This window comes from Sparus aurata, chromosome 20 (genome assembly GCF_900880675.1).
Source record: "Sparus aurata chromosome 20, fSpaAur1.1, whole genome shotgun sequence".
In the NCBI taxonomy this organism is placed as follows: Eukaryota; Metazoa; Chordata; class Actinopteri; order Spariformes; family Sparidae; genus Sparus; species Sparus aurata.
This window is the reverse complement of record NC_044206.1, coordinates 19,468,797-19,492,534: the sequence shown is the minus strand read 5'-3', so window position 1 is coordinate 19,492,534 and position 23,738 is coordinate 19,468,797. Positions and strand designations below refer to the sequence as shown.

The 23,738-nt window shown below is 43.4% G+C and overlaps 1 protein-coding gene across 1 annotated transcript in view; it reads right to left on the bottom strand.

The window, feature by feature from the left end:
* The window catches only part of LOC115571531 (proteasome activator complex subunit 4B-like), a 57,471-nt gene extending 35,262 nt beyond the window's left edge, over window positions 1–22,209 (bottom strand). The window contains exons 1-18 of the mRNA XM_030400975.1: window positions 21,648–22,209; window positions 19,178–19,318; window positions 14,658–14,774; window positions 12,527–12,571; window positions 12,181–12,330; window positions 10,127–10,190; window positions 9,436–9,510; window positions 8,977–9,099; window positions 8,783–8,875; window positions 8,305–8,483; window positions 7,170–7,256; window positions 5,954–6,140; window positions 5,484–5,573; window positions 4,420–4,484; window positions 4,066–4,216; window positions 2,584–2,682; window positions 2,288–2,357; window positions 671–738 (exon numbers count right to left, since the gene is read on the bottom strand). Coding sequence (XP_030256835.1) covers window positions 671–738; window positions 2,288–2,357; window positions 2,584–2,682; window positions 4,066–4,216; window positions 4,420–4,484; window positions 5,484–5,573; window positions 5,954–6,140; window positions 7,170–7,256; window positions 8,305–8,483; window positions 8,783–8,875; window positions 8,977–9,099; window positions 9,436–9,510; window positions 10,127–10,190; window positions 12,181–12,330; window positions 12,527–12,571; window positions 14,658–14,774; window positions 19,178–19,318; window positions 21,648–21,841 — 1,998 coding nt within the window. The 5' untranslated portion in view covers window positions 21,842–22,209. The remainder of the gene's footprint in view (window positions 1–670; window positions 739–2,287; window positions 2,358–2,583; window positions 2,683–4,065; window positions 4,217–4,419; window positions 4,485–5,483; window positions 5,574–5,953; window positions 6,141–7,169; window positions 7,257–8,304; window positions 8,484–8,782; window positions 8,876–8,976; window positions 9,100–9,435; window positions 9,511–10,126; window positions 10,191–12,180; window positions 12,331–12,526; window positions 12,572–14,657; window positions 14,775–19,177; window positions 19,319–21,647) is intronic.
* Window positions 22,210–23,738: the final 1,529 nt, after the last annotated feature.

Sequence of the window (23,738 nt, the reverse complement as noted above, 5' to 3'; positions counted from 1 at the left end):
AAAAAACAACACACACATACACACAGGGGTACATGCACATGCACACACACACACACACACACACACACACACACACACACACACACACACACACACACACACACACACACACACACACAGACACAGGCAATTCAGTGGAGAGTTGTGTCTTAAATATTGAGGTTCTCCTGTAAATCACGGCATCTGGCTCGCTCCCACTCGCATTAAGCTCCCAGGAGTAATAAAACAAAACAGAAAGGGTATCAATATGTTCTGGTTAACGACAGAGCGCCTTGATATTTACGGCCGTGGCAGGGCGCACGCTGCAAGAAATGTCATTCGGTCATCATTTTTTTCTCCTCGCACAATGTCACAATGATATTCTTATGTTGTTTTAAAAAAAAACAAACAAGTGAAGATATCTCTCTGTCGTGCTCTTTTTAAAAATGTTTTCATTTGATTCTAGAACTAAAGACGAGACCTCGGTTAATAGCAGAACAGACGGATCACTTCAGTAGCCGTGAAGGAAATAACACCTGCCTCCAAAGCAAAAGACATTTGCCGACTCCACTGGCAGTCTTCTCTGTCACTTTGAGATTTCAAGACACAAACTAGCCGAGATTAATAAGTGGGATTAACATTTTTCAGAGTGCTGGAGCCCCCCGGGGGACGTGAAAGATCCTCGTCTCACCTCCGAGAGCAGCTGGAGATTCCACAGCAGCTCCTTATCCAGCTCATCCTCACCCAGCAGCTCCTCGTCTGCACACACACACACACGCACACATGCACACAAAGAAGCTGAATAATGTACTGTATTGCTCCCCTGACAGACTGAGCTCATTTTGCTGAATTCGGGGGTCATTTCAGTTCTCCGTCATGCTGTGGACGGCGGTGCTGGTCTGTCAGTCTGTAACCACTTACAGCTCCAGACTGATATATCTCGACATCTACTGGATGAACTGAAATGACATTTTGCACAGGCGTTCGTGGTCCCCACAGGATGCAGCCCGACAACTTTGGTGGTCCCTCGACTTTGTATCTGTTTTGTGGTTAAGACTGAATTGTTAGTATGTTTGCATTCAAAATTTAGCACCAAGCTCAAAACAAAGCAGCCCTGAATTAGGCCTGTGCTGGTTGTTAGCATGGCTGTACTCTCAGTATCTATCTTTGATAATTTCACAAATTTGTATGATTCTATTCAGACAAAACGTAAAATAATGTCGTAATTAGGACATGTAGGCATGCTGCCATGCTAAAATAACATAGTAAACATGGTAAGCATTATACCTGCTAAAAGAAACCATGACATCAACATGCTAGCATTGTGATTGTTAGCCTGTCAGCATTCAAAAGTTAGCATCAAGCTCAAAACAAAGCTGCTCTGAAGCCAGTTCTAGTTGTTAGCATTGCTGAACTCTCAGAATCTTTGATCATTTCACATATTTGAATGATTTCATTAAAATATATATTTTTTTATTGCTAATTAGGGACTTATTGTATGCTAGTATGCAAAAAATAACACAGTAAACAACATACACATAATACCTATGAGCATTCTTATTGTCAGTGGGCCTATGTTAGCATGCTAGCAGCTTGCTAGCATGGCTGTATATGTTTTTGTTGTTAATCTATCTTCAGTTCCAGAAATTTGACAGATTTAGTTAAAACGCCTGTTAAAAAATATGTTAATTAGGACATTTTAGCAAGCTAACATGTGGAAATACCATATATCATAACAGTAAACATTGTTGAATTTTTCTACCTACTAAACATCATTAAGTTCACATGCTAGCATCGTAGCTGTGAGCATGTTAGCATGCACAAGTTCGGATTAAACTTGCAGCTGTCCCTAAAATTAAATCGGACTTAATATTTTGTATCCGGCTACATACTTTTCTTGCCAGCTTGGCTGAGTAACCACTTAACTATTAACTCAAATGTAATGAAAGAATTTGTTCCGTTAAGCCACCACTGTATTAACTGACAGCGTTTGCTAGGCAGAAAAATATTTAATCAACAAATAATTTAGATTTTAAACACTCTAATGACTTCACACTGTGTGTCTAATAAGATCTCATAATTGCTCTGAGATAACTGTGATCTGATAATGTGCTAAAACCTGAAGATACATCTTTTGCAGGTTTCACTTAGCACTCAACAGACTTGTGGATAATAGCTCATTAGGTTCTAGACTGGAGGCTTCACGCAAACACATGTCGCTTGTTTCTATTCTACACACACACACACACAGTAGACTACTCTAAACACACACACACACACACACACACACACACAGTGTGGTACTGACTGTCAGTAATGTGGAAAATGACGCTGCAGCAGTGAGGGACGAACAGACGGAGAGACTCGGTGGGATTACACTGCAAACAGACACACACGCACACATTTAGTTATCCGAGCGGAAACATGAGCGTGCATAAGACGACACCAAGAAGAGCTGATTTAAAAAGAAGTAAACACTGTAGAATGAACACTGGAAGCAGGGAAAAACAAAATTTTCATCAACAATATGAAACATGACGCTCTGAACGCCCTCTTTGTGAGGCGGAGATGCAAAGACACACACACACACACACACACACATACCTTCGCTGCTGCTCTGCACATGTCAGCCACCATCCTGCCCGACACGAACGTCTCGAAGATGTTGGACGTGGCAAAGTTGTAAACCTTCTGCAGCGCCACCTAACACAGGGACAACAGATGTACAGAAACACATCAGTGGGGTGTGAAAGACGTGGTCACTTATGAGTTCCCCAACTTTATGGCGTATCGCTTTAAGTGATTAATGGTTAGCCACTGTGCTGAGGTTGGATGGACTTATTGTGTTGGGCATTTGTATTATGAATGAATATGTTCCTTTAAAGCCAATGAAAACAAAGTAACTCTATAATATTTATGACTCAAGAAGCAACTATGAAAGTTACATTGTGAACAAAGTTTCATTCAATAAGAGATTAAACACTTGAAAACTCAGCCGCACCACTTATAATCACATTTTCATTAAGATTTTGCTCAATTCCTACTGATGCAAATTCTATCATCTGTTTTCAGCTGAGCCCAGAGAAACACACAAACGAAAACCCAAATACAGAAATCTGTCAAATAAAATAACCTTTTTCTCTCTGTCTATGTTTGTTAATCATTCCTATTTTGGCAGTAATGTTCGTGTGTCCATGTAGCGCTCAGACTGATGACGGGGGTTTTGCCATCGGCATTTCTGGCCACAGCGAGTCAAACCATGCCACGGCTTTTCTGCATTTCCGTTACCAGTTTAAATGCAGTCGGCTGTGCCAAGTCAGAGATGGAGAATCTCCAGATTTGGGCCAAAGTGCGCCAAGCAGGTTGCTGTGATCTCTCACAGACTGCAGCCCACCCCTCTTTCTCCTGCTAAAACAAGCTTGTGAAGCTCTGTTTGTACTTTCAGACATCTGCTGTATTTCACTGTTTCAGCTACTGGAGTCATGTCAAGCTACTGCCGATGAAAACCCAACAGTTCTTGACTTCTCCGCTTCATAATAAAAGCTATTAAACAACAAAAACCAGGGAGCCTTTTATTGTGAAGAATTTGTATGAAGTGAAATGTGTAACGGAGCGTTGTTAGAGGCTGCTCTTCAACAAAACTGCAGGGAGAAAGAGCGCAAACTGAAACCGGCACGGCGAGATTAGCCGAAGATCTCCAGACAACAGCGCCTCTCACCTACGACAGGTAAACAACTTCTTCTACCTGCCACGCCGTGTAATGGGGAAAAAAAAAAACACTCTCAGACGATCCTTCGAGTGCTTTTGCCCTGTAATGGAGATGCAAATACCTGCCGAGCTGCCGGCACCGAGTCAAATCAAGTCAAGCAAAACCGAGCCGACACGAATGGAAAAGGGCCGTGACAAGCTGATTGAGAGTGGGCCTTTAAGGTTAGCGGTCTGTATTAGTGTTTGGATAGGTTCTGGGATTAGCGAATTAATGGCCTTAAAGGAGAGTGACGTTAACTTTAAGTCAAGGAAGTACCAGTGTGTGTGTGTGTGTGTGTGTGTGTGTGTGTGTGTGTGTGTGTGTGTGTGGTGTGCTACCTTGTATATGTCTATGGAGCACTGAGTCAGGACGGTGCTAACAGTGGAGGACAGGCCCAGCTCCACCAGGCTCTCCAGATGAGTCTGGGTATCCGTCTCCATCTCATCTCGCGTCTGTTCCAGGGTACTGCTGTCGATCAGAGCGAAACACCTGCACGAGCACAGAGACACACACACACACATACACACACACACTTATGCGCTTGTCAGAAATGAAAATGTCAGCAGCGCTCTTTACGTGTCCGGCAGAGCCAGCGATGCAGACTGGTGCATCTCAAACAGAGGCGCTCGTACTCAGACGTTGTCAACGAGGCTTTACAAAGTGACAGTCTGACTTGTTAATTTTGTCTCTACCTGTCCAGAAACTGGAGAACGAAGTCTTCAAACTCAGCCGTAGCAAAACACAGATCTTTCTCCATCTGAGGGGGAGAAAACAGCAAAGATTGTTAAGTGTAAGTAAATAGCACCATGTGATTTAGATTATGATTCTGTACTGCATGTCAGGTTGTTTTCCTCCAAATTATATCAGAAACAGTTTGAAGATTTGGGAAACATTCTTGTTTGATCGATACCACTCTCATGTCGGTACGCTCGATAAGAGGGAGGAGCTGAGCTTAGCTTAGCTTATCTTAGCTTAGCGTAAAGATAGGAAGCAGAGAGAAACCTTGCACTGTTAACCTCACAGTAATGAAAAGCTTGAGGAAGTGTGTGCTCTAATCCCGCATGAACCCCATGAAATTCACTTGTCATTTACCTTGTACGCTAAATAAGAAGAGGGAACCAGGGGGCTGAAGCTAGTAGCTAGCACTTTCTCCAAAAGTTGCTAAAAAGTCATATGCTAGTAAGTCGCTAGTTGCTTTTTAGAAATGAAACTGGTGTCTACCAACAAAGTCACCAAACTCAACACATTTTATATGGAAGATTTGGCTATAACATGTTACTTTGTGAGCATAAAAGTTGCTGGTTGACATATGTCGTTTACTTTGTACAGGGACAGGCTAGCTTTATCATTTCCAGTCTTTGTTCTAACTTAGCTAGCTTTACCTTACCAGCTAGCATATTCACCCTGTACACTAAACTCTTACTGAAGACTCCTGTAAATCATCCCGTAAAAACGCACCTTGACATTTTTATTTAGATAGATAGATTTTGTTTAATTAGGACCGTGTTTTATTGCCCAGATTTCAGTGTGGGTTCCAAGCTAGGCTAGCCGGTTACAATTTACTTTTGTATGGATGAAAAAAAAAAGCCATAGCATGGTAATTAGTTAGCGTTATAAGAGCTAATTTGCACTTTTCTGTCAACTTTGTTTCTAGTCTTTGTGCTAAGCTAAGCTAACTGGCTGCACCATACAGACATGAGAGCGGTTTTCTTACTCTCCAAAAATGTCAAATTATTTCTTCAAGATGTGTGGGTACCTCTGTGAGATCACCGTGCTGGGAGGGAGCAGACGAACAATCCACTAAAGGCACCAGAGTGGTGAAGGTGGCGATGAACTGGAACGTTATCTGGACGGACAGACACAGCGGGGGAAACAGATCCATTAAATCATCCGACGTGATCAAGGCCTAAGTAAAATAACCTACCAGATGTCGGGAGAATAAGTTTTTTCAAGTGTATTCATTTATTCTGCTGTGATGGATTAATGTAGTCTAGAGACAATGAGCGAACCACGAAAGGAAATCAATCCATTTTACAATCCAAGCAGAAACTGAGGACTGGGCCTCGGTAATTACGAGTTCTTCAAACTGAGATATTCATTCCACTTTCGGGAATTATTAATAGGATAGACCGGAGAACGCTGGAAAGGAATTTAATCAGCAGGAGCTGTATTGTCTACTTGTCTCACAATTCTTCTTCATTACTAATCAACACATTCATTACTCACCATGCACTTGCTGAAGTCGTTGGGGTCCACCCCTGGCAGAGAGCCTATGAGCAGTGGGAGCACGTGCGCGCGGCCCTCTGGGTAATGGTTGTTAGGGGAAACCAGGCTGCGAGCCATGCCGATCATGCAGCTGAGAGTGGCGGTGAGGGTGTGCGGCTCCGTCAGGGTCTCCATCGCTGCGTAGGTCCTGTGAAACGAGGGGGTGAGTACCAAATGAGACCATGGGAGGGTTGAAGAGTGAGGCGGAACTGTGTGAGGGGAAAAGGTTCAGGTTCATCTCACCGTTCTGACAACAAAATTTGTTAAGATACAAGATACACATATTTTTGGATTCAGAGTCATGTCCACTTTTTAAAATACCACTCTTCATACCATCTCTTATTTCCACTGTGAACAAACGTTCATTAATCGGCTTAGAAAGTCATAGAAAAAAAGATGTTCTTCAAAACTACAGAACTTGCCTTAGAATCTATACGTTTTTAGTTCTCTTCAATATCAAAATAATCTAGCGATAGATATCTGTTAAGCTGTGCATATATCGTAAACAGGCAGTGCTAGTAGCTAATTCGGTGTACATTTAAGGATGATAATTTGCAAAAGGACATGAGGGATGTGAGTTTGTGATTTGACCCAGTCAACAAAACTGTCAGCAGGGTCAGCAGCCAGCTGAAGCAGGCCAAAATTCAAAACCCTTTGTGCCTGATTGCTGCAACTTGCACCAAAACTTGTTCATGGAGTTATAACTCAGTTACATTTCAACACAAGGACAAGACACGCACATTTTTAGATTCAGATTAATTTGTACTTTTGGACAATAACATAACATATATCTATCATGTAAATTGCAAGTAAATATCCATGAATCTACATAAGAAAAAGATGTTCCTCACAACTGCAGAACTTGCTTTAGAATCTAGAGATTTTTAAGTTTTCTTCAGTTTGAAATATACGCTGGTGTCAGACGTCCGTGCAGCCACGGGTCAATTGTAAACGTGAAATGCTAATAGCTAATTTAGCATACATTGCAGGATGATAATTTGCTCTAAAATAAACAAATACAGGCTAAAAACACTTGTTTGCATTCCCTACAGTCCATCAAATTTCAAAGTAAGACAATTATTGATTGATTGAGTTTGAGAAATCCATTCATATGTTGCCCCTATCAGTAACTGTTGTGACGTGGTTCAGTGCAGACACCTCCCACACAAACACTTACTTCTCAAGTACAGGTGGTATGGCGAGCTCTGGCGTGAGGAGGGCCAGGTTCTGGAGAGCGTAGGCTGCATCGGTGCATCCGGTTTTACTGCACATCACCAGGAGAGGGCAGGTGAACACAAAACAGGACACAGTACAGCGTCAACAACAACACACACACACATACACTGACGCGCACGGGCAGGCAGATTATCACAGATGACCTGTGTTTGTCCAGATTAGGCTTGTTGTTGCCAGTGACTGCGCTCGCTAGTTAGACACAGCAGGGTTCGTTAGATAACCGGCTGGCGCTGATCCAAGTGGCATTTTCGCATGGCAGCAACCCAGTTAACCCTCATATGGTGACATGTAGGTCAGAACTGCAGAAACTGGGTCACTTTCGGCAGAAGAGTGACGTTATTTTAGACCACACACTTTAAAATACAGTCATTTAGACGCTGTTGAAGTCTAAAAGTCTCCAGAACGCTCACTTTTTAAGCAAACAGATCAGCAGATTACCGGGACGGCTGTGATATCTAGCAGAAAAAGAACATCATAGTCGAGCTAAAAGTATTAACTGGGAGGTGTGAAGCTGAACATGCCGGCGTCCTGGCTCAAAAGACGGAGGCCTGCAGGAGATCGTGGTCATTAGACGTGGGTTCTAAAGACCACTGATTGGCTGTGACTGTGCAACAGAACGCTCACACCTCCTCCTCCCACAGTGACACCTTTTATTTCTGCCCGGGTAGAAAATAGTTTCTACCGGCCTTCCCACACACTGCCTTTGTTTTTAAATGTCATCCTACAAACTATTTTTACGGGATTGAAACGCTAATATATATGTTTATTTTTGAGCTTCTCTATACCGCTCTCTTATGTTTGATTTCTATTACTGTACTTTTTTCACTAATAGTTTTAGTAGATCGTTTGTTGCTTAGTTTCAAGGCCTCAAATTCTATTTTTACCCCACTGCTTTGCACATCTTGCTTTAAAAGCGCTCTATTAATACAACACTCACTGAATGATGTTGTGATCCAACTCTTAAACTGTTTAAATGTCTTAACTCTTATCTGGTGCGACTGTGCTGCAGGATTACGTGCAGAAATTCAGGAAGGAAGTACTGTTTTTTATGGCTGACAACCACCAACGTGAAGTACCTGAACATGGCCAGCAGGGCGGCCCCGATGAGGCTGCGCGTGAACTCCTGCAAGTCCTCGTCGGTCAGCCTCTGGGCCTCAGGAACCAGCGTGATCCAGCTGCGGGCGGCGTGGCGTTCCCGGTGCACGCGGCGCACAACGCTCGCCGGGAGGCGCTGAAGCAGCCGCATCAGTCGTGACTGCAGGCAGTCAGGCACACACACACACACACACACACACACACTCAACATTAGCGTTATCACCAAGGGACACATTCACACAGTCTGCAGTAAACAGATCTGTGATATCGCTCTTTTCTCCGGCACTTGTGCATTTCATTATTGGCTGGTTGGTGCAAAGAGGAAGCAGCCAAGTCCTGAATGACAGGTTATAAATCACAGGAGTGTGACAGGAAGCAGCGGAGAAACGTGGTCACAACTCGCACAGGCTGCGCGTGCACGTGTGTGTGTGTGTGTGAGTCTGCAAGTGTCGGACTCACCTGCCAGCGACCGTGATTGGAGGGATGGTAGAAGGAGGCGATGCTGTTGAAGAGGCAGGTCAGCTCCTTCTGTGCAGGGTTTCCTGGTCCACCCTGCAGGAATGCAAATCAGCAATGTAATTAAGCAGGAAGCAGCAAAAAAGAAGAGAGCTTTTTAATGTGTTTTTATGAGAAAACGCCTGTCGAGGGTGTACCAGAAGCGCTGTGATCCACAGCACCAGATGTCCGATGTCATAGGAGTTGGTGAGATACCGAGGTGCCACCATCTGACTGACCCCGACTGGAAGGTTGAGACTGCGCAGGATCCTGGTGAAGATCTATACACACCAGAGGAAGGTCTCTGGTAAATCGACCTATGAAAAACTGCTACCGCACTCACCCCTTAAGGCCTTATCAAGTTATTTGACACCTCAATGATTGTTGGCGTCAATGGGTGCCTGAGGTGGTCTACTTTCCCATGACGCACTACTGTTGTAGCAACAATTCTAGATCAGTTGTAGTGATTGGCTGCTGGATCTGCATATCTTAAATCGTTACAATACACATCTGTCCCACTTCACCTGAACTCACCCTGATTCGCATGAACCAGAAGTCCCCAATAAACACATTAACAGACACACTTTCATATGCACATAATCCCGCTGATGACTCACTGTGGGAATATAAGGGGTCCAGTCCACGTAGCCGATGTTGTCGTTGGCGAGGCGAGCGAACAGGTTCACGAGGTGCTGCGGAGAGGATATCAGACAGGCAATCAGTGCGAGCATTAAAGAGCGTTCCCAGAAGTGAAGGCCGTCATTCCTTGAAAATAAATATCGCCACTCCAACAGGAGATGTTCAAGAGAGGAAGAGCACACACACACACACACACACACAGAGCCAGGGCCTCGCTTCGAGGCCAGGACACCGAGCGGAGGCACAAATGGAAAATCTTATCTGCACTCCGAGCGTGGAGCGCCAAGACTTTAACAACATTTCAACATTTCAATCATCGCCGTCAGGAAATGTCGGAAAGTGTGTCAATCCAAATTACTCAGTCCATTTTTAGGAAACTGGACAGCTGGGTGATTCATTGCTCAATCATTAAAGGGAAAAAAAAAAAAAAAAAAACCTAATCCACCACTTGTGTGTTTGGAGATTTCTCTGGAAACTTGAGAGGTGGAAATTTCATTTATTTCAAGTTTATGTGATTTTGCTTTGGCATGACGATTTTAAACTTTGAGGACAGCGAGCAGTTTGTTAAACTAAGTGCTAAATCGTTGACAAATGTTAAAAAATGACCTGAAATACTGTGCAAGTGTGTATGCGTGTGTGTGTGTGTGTGTGTGTGTGTTTATGCCTCACCCCTTCCCAGCTCGGCTGATTTTGCACCGACGTCCAAAGATTCATCAGCTCATCAAACCACAACCTGGAAACACACACACACACACACACAAACAAAAACAGTATTACATTCACACACACTGACACACACCTGAAGCTGATTTTGCCCTCATCCATCGCCAAAATTCCCAAAATATGACCTCCCCCCCCTTGTCGATTTCTGGAGGAGAGTTAGAAATACTGAAACGGAAAAATTGAAGTATTGAAGATGATGTATTGTGGAAACTGTTTCGGAAACCGCTGATGAATCCAAGAATAAATCCAGACAAATAGCTTGCGAAAGGGTGAAAACGCTGAAGAATGCAGCGAGCGCTGTGAAGAGGCTTGATGGCTGGAATGCAAGCATGACGGGTGAGGAGAGAGCGGCGCCGAGGTTTTCCAAGGAAGCAAAATAAAGCAAAACAAAGAGGAGGATGAGGAGGAGGGGGGGAGCAATGCCAACGAGAGGATTATCTATTGAAACTCCCAGGTGCACAGGTGTAACAGGGGCCTGAAAAGCCGTGACATGCGCTCTTAAAGGGACAGTTTACCCCAAAATGTTTCCTCCAACCTGTAGCGCTGTTTATCCCTCTTTCTGAGTTTTGGAGATATCAGCTGTAGAGATCTCAAATATAACGGAACTAGACGCCACTCAGCTTGTGGTGCTCAAAGCGCCAAAAAAAAAGGAATACATCTGAAAAACACGACTGTCTCTGTCAGGAAATCATGACCATGTTTACTCAAGATAATCCACAGACTTTGTAATGAGCAGTTTTCATCTGTTCTCTTTCAGACAAACGACGCACACCGAGAGCCACCCAACCGTCATGTTGGATTCTTGTTGTTGAACATTATGTCGGGGATTCTGGATGAAAACTGTCCCGAGATGTTCAGTGCAATTGTTCTCTTGGGTAAAATGTTTGAGAACCAATCTGAATCGAGTTCTTTTGTGAAGCCAATTTCCTCAGGAATAGACAACTGCTATAAATCTTCACAAAGTGGCACAACACAATGAAAAAATGGGAGGAAATATGCTGTTGTGAAGAGCGGGACTGGATAAAATAATGTGTCACAATGAATTTTTCCCTTTTTTTTATTTCCACGATGAACTGGGAGTGTTAATTCAACCGACCACTGAAGGGATCCGAGTAAAACTCTCATGGTACATTTATTCTGTGTGTATTTTACTGTCTTTTTTTCCTTTTGTGTGGACATACTGAGTGAACAGAGGAGGATGAGGGCCACTGTTTTCTCAGAATTCTCCCTCTAAACTCAGAATACAGTCTTTTTCCTCTGAATTTTCACTTCAAACTTAGAATTACAGCTTTTTTCCTCTGAATTCTGACTTGTTTTTGTCAAATTTTAGGGAAACATCCAGAGAAAAAAAGTCACAAATGTAAAAATATAAAAGTCAGAATCCTAATCCTCTGTCATATGTATGTCATCACATCGCCATTCACGGTTGAGAAGCTAGCTGAACAAGCTAAATGAGTTAGCTGATGCTACAGCTCAGCTGATGAGATGACATTCACGTTTACATCCCGCGCTGTCACGAGCCTCTCGTCCTTGAACAGACGCTGGCCTCCTTCTGTGCGGTGTCAGGTTTAGTTCGGCAGTAAGAAAACAGTTCCTACGTGAGACTGCTCGCAACAAGGTCTGCCGATTATCTCCATGATTTCAGTAAAGTGACACTGCTGTTGAGTTTTTCACCACAAGCCAAAGCGCCATCCAGTTCCATTATGTTCGAGAGAAGGCAGACATCTTCAAAACCAAGCAACAGTCTAGAGGGATAAACAGCTCGACAGGTAAGAAGGAAAATATGTGTTTTGGATTCTGGGGGTGAACTGTCCGTCCGCGAGATCCAAACCGACATATTCTGACTTCGTCTGCTGGCAGAGCTTCTTTCATAAATAGACAAAGGGGCTGCTTTCGCTAAAACTTTATGGACCCTTTGTGTTCGCTCTGGCCGACACACGCTGCACTTTGGCGCGCGCCCCCCCGTTTCTAAACGGAGCCGTTCGAGCTGGCCCACTCACTGGAAGCCCTGGCCGTGCTCCTCCGGGGGCATGATGGTGGGCAGGAACAGCTCCATGTTGCTGATGGCCTTCTGCATGACCACGTCGAACACGCACAGCAGGGGGCGCCACTCATCCAGCATCTCCTGCGTGGACGACGCGGGGAAATACCTGGGAAAACACACACACACACACACACACACACACAGACAGCGAGGATAGACGTGAGTACAAATAGACGCAGGCGAGCACAGACTTGCTGGAGGTACAAATACACACATTGATCCACTGTACACAGCTCAACTGAGGATCAAAGCAACGCATTATCCGGAGAATAAATTACACGATCACAGAGGACGAGACTTACAGTCTGCAGCTCTTGATCAAAGCCTTCAGAATGTGGTCCACGGAGCTGCAAACAAGCACAGAGAGGAGGTGTTTGTGTTTGTGGAGGGGAAAAAAAATCAAGCTTTCCGCCATCTTGTGAGGTCCACGTGTCTTCGCCAACGTCAGGACAACATCCGCCGATCAAGCTGCGGCTGACGGTCGTCGTGACCATCAACACATCTGCTGGTTATTTCATCAATTAATCTTTAAGTTAAATAAAAATGACCAACTTGAAAAAAAAAAATCCTAAGTTTGTAGTTTTAGAGCGATGAGCAGGAAAGATGAATATTTCCAAAGCGAGACACTCTCTGGCATCTTTGCTTGACAATTGATCACTCTAAACTATGAATTCTTTAGAACAGAGGTTAACTTTTGGCGTTAGAGTTGGGAATAGAGTTACAATGGAGCCATACCGATGTCGATCTACCAACACCCCTGTCTGCTTTCTTGCTAAATGTGGAAAAAACAAACCGGCAAATATTGAAGCTGCAGCCATTAGCTGGCTGACTTAGCAGGAAAAAAGGTGTCATGGTTCTGTCCAGAGGTGACAAAATCAGCCTACAAGCACCTCCAAAGCTCACATTATGTATTGTTTGTAGGTTTTATCTCAGATTTTTGGTCAGAACAGTCGCTCGGTGTTGTGTCAAAGTTTTTTATCCCTGTCAATCACAATCACCTTTTTGCACATTTGCACAAGGGATTGCACAAATTCTTCTTTTCCCTCGCATCGACTGACGTTATCTCCTGGATATGATGTCAGGGCTCTGTGTGACATCAACTTTCAGAAGAACAGCGTCTGTTCTTCAGCAGCCGCATAAATAATACAGTTTAGAGTCGATTTACCCACTTTCTGTCAGTGTTAAAAACATATTTGCAGCTCGTTCAGATCAAGCAGAAGTAGCTCCGCGGCTCTGCTCCAATCTGACAACCTGTTGTTGCTCCTCAGCTTCCCTGTCAGCGCTTAAAAAAGCGGCATTATCGCCGATCTCGCGGAACAGCTGTTGACTGCTGCTCCAACGCACAATGAGCCAAAACCAAACTGAATAATAATTGTCGAGTTGTCCGACAACAGAAAGCAGATGTTTGAGAGGAAATACAATCCCCAAATCAGAGACCAGCCGATTCGCCCGGGACTCATATTGTCCCATGAACTCTGCGCTTGGTAGAATGCGGTCGGTAATATGTGGTGGAAGTTTGGCTTTATTTATTGCGCAGGAATACGATCACAGATGTCCTCCGGTGTGATTTAAGATTACCAGTGGCAGTTCTAGTCCCTTGCGAACAGGGCTTCAGAAATATTTTGGCATATATGCCCCCATAAAGAATCAATTTGCCAATTTCCAGAGGTGTCGGTGGGCGAATTTGATTGCTTTTGGACTGAGCCAGACAAGCTGCTTCCCCCTGTTGAGGATGTTAATGCTAAGCTAAGCTAGCTGCTAATTGATGGTAGCTTTAAATCTGACATATAGACATGAATTTTGTTATATTATAGACAAAGCACATTCATTTATTTTGTTGTTCATTGTTTTCTTCTTTATATTGTTTATATTCTTCTTTCTGGTTTATTTTCCTCTAGGTCACATTTTGCTTTATTGCTTATTTGTTATTTATTGTTATATATTGATGCTTATATCCACTTTCCCTTCCCCCTGCGCTGCTATAACGATGCAAAAGTCCCCGTTGTGGGACTAATAAAGGATTATCTCATCTTATATCTTTCATATTTACACTGTGCAACGATCCTGCTGGATTTCTGCTGGCATCCTCTGCAATTCAGTTCAAATATTTTATAGGATAAAGCTACACATCTTGCAATTACGGGGTGTTTTCTCCATCAACGTTATATCTGTATGGGTAAAAGTTGTATAGTGTATTAAAGAGTTTATTGTATTTTTAATTTTTGGAATTTTTATTAAGAACTCAACCTCTCCTTTTGAGTCTTGAGCCGCTGTAACAAGTGGATTTCCCAAATTTTATCTTATCTTTTCTTATCTTGTCCTTAAAGATGTGCTGTAACAGAAGGTCAATTGAAAGTAAGTACATATATACAGTAAACCAATACAATGCTCAAACCGCACTCATCAGGTTGATGTAAAGGTAAAACTTCGTACTTGGGGAACCAGATGAGTCCGAGGTGCTCGGTTTTGGAGTAGACCACCCTGTCGTACAGGTCATAGAGCGGTCGCCACGGCAACTGCAGGTCATCTCTCGACAGCAGTTCCTTCTTCCTGTTTGTAAAAAAAAAAGAAAGGGTGAGATTATCGACAGTCCGTCCTGTTTTGTGATGATGCGATGAAGTTCTTTCACGCTCAAACCTGCGAGGTAAAAAAAAGAAAAAAGAAAAAAAAAACGTTGTCATGACCCAATGATTGCACTGTAATAATGTTATTCGTGAAGTGAGAAACTACAGGGTGTCTGAAAGAAAGAGTCTGTAATTGTGGGAGTGTGAGTCACTGCCACGCAGCCTGAACCGAACACGGCGGTGACAACTTCCAGACATGTCTGCAAACACAACGCCGCCGTTCTCTGTATTCAATAAAGCATAAACGGTCTGACGGCGGCAGACGTTAGTAATTTGCAGGTGTAGACTCAGCTGGGGTAAAATACTCTCTATACCGGGCCCCCTAGAGAGAAATGAAGAGGGTTTGAGATCTGAAGGCGGACGCGACCGGCTCTCCGCAGGCTGTGAAGCTACCTTTCACTGTGATTCTTGATTTTTCAAACGCCCTGTTAAGCTTTTTAAGCGCACGGTAACTGTTGTGCAACTGATGAGTACTTTAAAAGCTTTAAAGGCGCAGCAGGTTTATTTAATCCGCCTGAGAAACTTCCACATTGCTTTACTTTGTACTCCATTACTTCTTCTCTCTTCGCAGGAATCACAGTTTACATCAATATAAGTTGAGCGGTTAAGAAAACGCGCAATTTCCACCGCCTCAGCTTCCTCTCGTCTCTTCCCTCTCTCATTCATCCAGCAGCCTATGGAACAGACTCTCATCGGGGGACACTTGAGAAATGAAGGGAAAGAAGAGACAATCGGGGAAATGATGGTGAAATGCCAGCGGAGAGAAAAAGAAGAGGAAAAAAAAAGCAAAGGAGAGCGTACTGAGACCCGATGTGTGATGCCGAGTATCAAATTCATCTCTCAGCTGTAAATCCTGGCACTTAATGTATGGTTAACCCAGATCTTTCTCTTTTCTTCTAATGGAAAACACTCAGACAAACGACGTCTACATTAGGGTGTTGTTCTGTGATGGATGTGGAAATGCTGGAAACAAGTGGAGACAAAATGGGAAGTGATGAATGTGGCAGTCCTGCAGAATATCCTGCGGTGGGCTGAGGAGTGACAGATCCGATCTGAGAGACAAAAGCAGGGAGTTTTACGATATAGGTCAGGGCTTAAACGGGAATATATGCACCGCGAGGCCAACATTATTACTCACTGAGAGTGCGTCTGCCTGCATGCATGTGTGTGGACTCGAGAACTCGGTCAAATTTTGAATTACTGCTTAGGTTTTTCCTTGTTTTGCTACTATAAACTTTACACTTCTACAATTGTTTGACAGCCATGGTGACACGTTTCATGTCACAAGAAGACTAATAGAAAAATATAGGGCTCTATATTATTAAAAATAATTTGAAGCTGATGAAAAGCCTCTTTTTAAACATCTGGATGGAGCCTCATCCAGTGTTGTGCAAGTTCGCCCGTCCGTCCACAGTCTCATAATAATTTCCACTGCCCATGTCCCAAACTAAGTGAATAAAAACCGCTCAATTACAAAAATACTGTGAGCTCGACTCGAGAGAGGGTGGAGGGATTTTGTTGCCGTTGGCTCGTTGTATTACCTTTTTTTGTTAATGACTTCTCTTGATTATCTTTCACTGGCCGACATTTTCCCAAGACTGGTTGGATGGTTCCTACCTCGATGTGTCGTTTTTTAAAACTCATTGCAGATGTGGTCGATGTTCGCCCCTCTTTTTTCATTCAGACAACAATCGGAGCGCAATTGGCATAAAAATGTGAGATTGTTTTCTTTGGGAATCTCATCGGATTTGCTCTCAAATATTGATACGAACTGGCTTGCTTCATAATGAACTCTCCACTTTGGCAGCACCTGCATACAGCATGCCAAACATTCCAATTATGCTCTTATCTATATTCTGAAGGCTTTTTACTGAGCGGTTGTTTATATTTCATTCACAGCCTGATCCTCTGATGAAATCTCCATTGCAACAAGCATTTGGAACCTGGTTTTATTGCGTTTTAAAGCAAAAAAAAAAAAAAAGACAACTTATACTGACTTACAACCAGCTTATTATTATTCTTGTATCTACCAATACCTCATTACTTTACTAAAAGCACCCAGTAACCCCCCCTTTTTAATGCCTTACAACTTATATCACATAATAAAGCATTAAAATAGTAGAATTATTTTGATCCTGTCGATGGTCTGAGTTTTAGTTTTTTGTCATTTCCTGTATTATTTTGAAGTTCTCTCCTCATGTGCCATGTTTTGCTTGTCATTTCCTCCCTTTGTCTGTTTTCCCGCCCTTTTTTGCTCCTCACCTGCGTTCTATCCGTTAATCAAATAGGGGGGGCAGCACATCAAATAATACTGGCTTTGCTACTGCTAACCGTTAGCTTGTGGTGCTATTGGCTAACTCTGTCAGGACTTGAAACTCAGAGCACAGTTCATCTGGAAGAGGCTTCTTGACATGAAACAGAAGATAAACACAGGTTTAATTAATTACAATGAAGGATCTGTTCCATCTAGTGTAGCGGAGACTTTCTAGTGAGCCAACATGCACAACAGCAGCGCCTCGACTCTGTTTGACCTGATTAGTATCATTGGTAACACCTGTGTTTACCCTTTACTGTTTTATGTCACAATGGCTGCAGTAAAAAAGGTCTATTCAGGGCCTGGGACTGACGGGAAACCCAGCGGGTTCCCAGGCAAGGAGGCAGCAGAACTGGGCTCAGCAGCGGCAGTTTATGTTTATATTCAGTTTCAGATCTCGATACGGATGCAACGTTTTCTCTAACCAATGACACATTTAGATGACGTCTGCCTGCAGCCTTTGCGGAGGTATCTGCTCTCTGAGATCTTGTTCTGAACCACTGTCTCAAGTCTGCAGGTAGTTTAAAGCTCCGAAATGGCAGCAGCCCAAATGGCAAAGGGGTAAGTGAAGAATCCACTTTAACGCGTCATATGTGACATCAGTTCACCGCTAGTAGCACGGTGATACTAACCAATCTCTCTGATCTCATTATGCTGAAGGACACATAAAGGTAAGACGAGCTGATGCTGGGAAGTCTTGGCTTCTGAGGCAAGGCAAGGCAAGGTTATTTGTATAGCACAATTCAGACACAAGGCAACTCAAAGTACTTTCTGAGGCCAAGAGCTCCCATTGATATAACTTCCTACACTCTCTGTCATCATATATTAGTCATGAAGTTATTTTATTGTGCTGCACTGCATCGTAGAACTCATCCATCCATCTATGTAGCAGCAGGCCGCCCTGACATGTTTCCCCCCCCAGGTCCTCCTGAGGGGATCCCGAGGTACTCCCAGGCCAGATGGGATATGTAATCCCTCATGTTCAGGGTCTGCTGCAGTGAGGCATCTGGATCAGACGCTTCAACCACCAACACTTGCTGCTTATATTAAAGATCTCCTCCACACGTGTGTTACCAGGGACGTACATATACACTTTCAAATGTGTGTCTGCCTTTGCCCTCATTAACAATTCCAGAATATGCAAATATTTAAAGCCCATTCGTTTGGCCCAATCCTAGTCTACACACTCAGACTCACTTTGAGGTGCGTTCCCATAAAGTCCACAAGGGTTTACATGAGTGCCCCCTCACATGCACTTTGAGCCCTTTAAAGTCGTTGCTGAGAGAATTACCCACAATTCATAGTGTTATATTAAACACAGAATTACCAGGGGGAAAAAACGATTATCTAGACGATTGCATTATTCTTAAAGCAAATAAGAGTTTGAAAGGTACAAAACAACGTGAGTAGTTGCTAAGGAACAAGTAAGGAATGACTTAGGAACTACTGGTTAGTTAATGAATCATTAATGATTAATCTGTGATTCAAGGACTATATAGTACATAGTGATGAGTCACTGGAGAACAAACTGGGAGATACTACATTAATGAATCATTAGTTAATGATTAGTTCATTAGTAGTAGTAGTAAGTATTAAGTTGTTCCTGATTAACAATGACTCAGCTGATGAGTGGCATAAACTAGCTACAACTCATTATTTAAATAATTACTTAATCACTTGTTACTCCTTGTTTTGTACCTTCAACTAAAGTGAAACATAAAACAAAAGTCTGAGTCAGTTTTTTTCCTGGAAGTTGCCCGTTGCAGCTTCTCTCATTCAAACACTTCCCAGGTGACATAAGTCATAAGTCTGTTAGGGTTTAGGGTTTAAGGGCCTTACATTGGGATCGGGCCTTAATCTATGTGCACTGGGGGCTTCAAGTTGAGGTGAGGCTTTAATATGCATGAGCTGTGGTTCCTGAAGCTCTATCTGGATGTTTTAGCCCCAACCCTGAGTGTGGGGAGAAGCTCAGACATGTTGTGTTCGTGTATACAAGCGTGTTGTGTCACACCCACCTGAGAAGCTGAATGAGCAGCCTGGCGTAGTTCTGCATCATGTGAGGCTCCAGGTTCGGCAGCGTGACCAACTCATACAGCAGCTTGATGAAGAGGATGTGGTCTTCTTTACTGAACCTCCGGCCGTACAGCTTCAGAAAACTGAGAGTGGAGGCGAGGAGGGGGAGTGGGGTTGGTGCATGTGACACATGTGACCGTCAATGAGAAGCTGATCTCCTCCCGCTTCCTGCAGCTGACCCATATCCCGTATATACAGTGGCCCACTTTCTCGACATGAACTCACCTCAGTGAATGTGAGTCGATGCCAAGTGGGCAAATGTTAAAGCTTTATTTAAAGTTGAGGTGGAGAGCATGGTGAACTCGTGCTCTCTGGAGGATGACAAGAGTATCTGTGTGGTTTCCAGTTTAAATACTGCTGATACTGGCATTTGGCACAAATGTGTTCCAGTGCAAAAGACTCTTGAAGACCTCATTGTAGATATTTGGGCTTTTAAATGTAAGATGTATTATTGAAAGTGGACCACGATGGGACCTCGTTTCAGGAAATATATGTCTGGTAGTGAATGATAAGAGACAAACACATTTAAAATCTTGTTTGAATTGTGCCATGAACTACACATATGATGACGTATGACGATGATACAAAGGGAAATAATTATTTTGTCCACAAGTGAATAAACAAGCTGTTCTCAGAGGGATATCAGGTCCCCGTTTGACGTTAGTAAGGAGGCAGGGTCAGCCACACACAAAAAAAGTTAAACAGTATGAATTTGTCCCTTAAGGTCAGTTTGCTTATTCAGTTTATTCAGTCAGTGAAGATCTTTCTCTTCTGATTAAAATGTCTTCCCCAAAACTACATAGACCGCATTTAAAAGATCATTTTTCAACTTGAGAAAGCAGTCTGGGATAAAGCTATTGAAATATAAGACAGTGAAAGTATGTCATTAGAAAAATGCAATACTCAGCGCAAGTGACATCGCCTTGTTTAACACGCACCAGAGCCCTTGTAATGCCAGTCCTGTACATCAGCTATCTTACATAACTGACTGACTCTCTTGTCACATACCCGTAATTGTCAATACGGACAGATTTGTTGTGATTTTCACGTTTTCAAGTACTTTTTCCGTGCTGCAGAGACGACCATGTTGGTGTTGGTGGCGTATAATAAGCAAGATGATAAAGCTCATTCAGCAGTTTTGTACAAAACTAGATGTATTTAACTATCTCTACAACAAACTGCAACTTTCTTGACTGCCTTGACTTAGATAATTATCTTCTAGATGTAAAAACATCACATGTATAATTCATGGCGCAATTCAAATGGGTTAAAAATGTATTTCCCTCTCGCTGGTGTCGCCTGTACATTTTTCCCGCCAAACTAAGGTCAAGCAGGGCACACCAACTTCATCTCTCTACAGCTGTACTGACAAACTGCACAATGTAGGTCAATATTATAGTTTGATGACAAATGTTATTGCCCCTAATGTTGTGGTTCTCAACCTTTTTGACCTTATCAAGTTGGTTGTCACCAGCACCCCAAGTCAAAACATCCTGAAAGTTCCAAAAATGAAATCAAAAGCAGGTCCAATCACAACTCGTGTGCACAAACAGTTTGACTTTCACAAACACATTCTCTATTATAGAAAAATCTATTTTAAAAGGTGCACTGTGCAACGTTTATACTCATATAAACAGACAGAGACAGAGCTCTTCATACAGGGAATAGCAGTGTGCTAACATTCATTTTAGTTCTGCTTTGAAAACAAGTTTTTACAGTTGTCTTATAAAATATTGGAGGATTGTATTTGAGTTAAAAATATACCCAAAATTGTTACCAAGAAAAAGTGAAATGTTGCACCGTTAAGACAAATTATATCATGTACAAAATATTCCCCAGTCTAAAACAATGATTGTATTTTTTTCTAAACTACGATCTGGTGACTCCTGGAAATTCTGCCTCCCAACAATGACCTAATGAAGCTTTATCTGGCTTTTTGGTGTTGTCATCCCAGAAAAGTAATCATGCAACTTAAATGATAACACCACCACCGTCTACTTTAACTCACAATATCCTGACAGTGCCAAAAATTACAAAAGAAGGTTTTTTGTGTATGTCAGTGTCCAATAAATACACACTTTGACTTTCATGTACAAACCCAATAGTATATAAGTCATTTTAAGGCTGATAAACCACTGGTACAGGCGATGTAGTGTAAAAAATACTCCCCTGTCTAAAATATGCCATTTTTTTGTTTTTCTAAACTACGATCTGGCGTCCAGTGGAAATGAACTTGCCTAGTGTGTGTTTTAATGATGCCAAAGAAATATTGATGCAGCTTTATAACATGTGAGGCCTTGTGGTTGTGATTCTCCTGACCGACCAACCTTAGATCTTAAATAATTTTGCACAAACACAAAAATACGAATCCTAGATGACTAAATGTGGGTTCGTCTTTGTTTCAACACTCACTGGAAGAGCTTCCTGCACCAGAAAGCGACCCCGGGCCACAGCTCTCTGACGAGCACAGCTCTGGACAGGTTGGCTTTGATCTCCATCAGCAGCTCCGTGGCCTCCCGGTCCAACCGGTCGGAATAAGGCAGCAGCCCGTTGTACACAATCTCCTTCTGGGGGATGAACCCTGCCATCTCCTCCTCCACAGTCATATCCAGACGGTCGCTTTTCCTTTTTGTGTGCGCGTAAAAAAGTAAAGAAAGCGTTTCTCCCTCTTTATCTAATGAGTGGTGCGCCTTCTGCCGCAGAAGTTAGCGCGCCTAATCCTCTGTGTCCAGAGAGCGAGCGAGCGAGCGAGCGGAAGGCAGGCAGGCGATCACAGGTAGGAAAGTGTGTCACGCTAATTGAGCTGTGCAAAGCCCTGAGCAGCCGAGGGGCCGTTTACCGGTTCCGCCCTGTCCTGCAGAGTCAGGCCGCTGCGTCACCTCGTCACTTCACACCTCACGCATCCACCGGCCGGGGCTGACCAGGTGCGCGCACCGTGACGCACGACTGGAGGTCGGACTTTAAAAAAAAAGAAAAGAAAAAGGCGCCACAGGTCGCAGGAGGAGGAAGGTGCGTTATACCGTTTCGCCCAGGCTTTGATATATCAAGGCTCTCATGTCAGGTGGAGGGAAAGAAAAAAGAAAAGTGAGGGTGACTCACTGGACTACAAATCCCAGAGACACTATATCTGTACGTGCAGCCTGCTAATCTGCAGAATAATAGGATAATCTGATAACTGGATTAATGCCCCTCTCTCCTGTTCTACTGACCCACAGTGGTTGTTACAGGGATAAACAAAGGGGTGTGTGCCTGGTGCATATCTATCTATCTATCTATCTATCTATCTATCTATCTATCTATCTATCTATCTATCTAATTTGTGAATTGAAATTGTATTCTATATACACTGTAATTATCACATTTTATCTTGGGAACATTGGGTTCAGCACGGTGTTGGGTTCAGGCATGCAGCTTGGGTGATTATGCTGACCCAACCCAAAGCACATAGTGGCAGCTTGACATGTTGATGAGGCTTATAATGTGGATTATTTACAGTGTCACTTAATTGAAGACCCTCTTTGGCTGCGTGCCCCACGAGCATCTCTTTATCCGTACCCTCCGCGTCTTACTACACCTTTTGTCCCCAACCTTTTAGGATCACGCTCCTGCTTCCATGTAAATCTATTTACTTTAAGCCCGTGTAATTGTCTCACCGCTCCATGCTCAGAGTGGAGCGGTCAGTTGCAGGATATTGTCTGGGTCTGCGCACAGCTAAGGTTGCTGGGGCTTAGAGACGACTTTCTCTGGTCTGGTTGCCTTCAGAGAAATGGGTTTTTTTTTTCTGCTGCAGCCCTGCGTCAGCTCGTTCCTAAGCTGCCTGATTGCATAAAGCGCCCTGTTTCTCAACCCCTGCCCCGGCCTCTACCTGCAACCTTCTGTCGGTGAGGGTGCCCTCTATATAAAAAAAAAAGTATTTTCTCTCTATAAACACAAACAGACAGAGTCACAGACTTTGAGAGAGATCCCAGAACAAAGTGTGCCTTCCACATGGCGTATCAGTCCAAGAGTGTAACGCTGGTATCTGCCAAGTAATCTCACCCAAGACTTTACCTTTTATATCCCCTCAGATCTTATTACTTCGGGCCTTCTTTCAGCCCCTCAGAGCAGCGACAGCACCTGCTTTCCCCACTGCTGAAACACGTCCAGAAAGAAACACGGTGTCCGTCCCTGTTTCGTCTTCTTCTTCTTCTGTGATGTTGCCAAGTATCTGGAAATGGAGAGATTTGTTGGAATTGTGTTTCAGTGTTGTTGTGTGGGCACAGGCGCTCGCATGTGTGCACACATCTGCGAGATTCATTATTCCACAAGTGGAGTCCACAGATGGAAAATGTGATTCAGGATGATGATGCCTCTTTGACTCAGCAGGGAGAAGACCAAGCAGAGCGGGAGAGAGGTAGAAAAGGATTGAGGGAGGGAGGGAGGGAGGGAGGGAGGGGAGGGAGAGAGAGAAAGGAAGGAGAGATGATGGTCCCGTTGGAAGTTGATGTTTTTGTCTTTCACCAG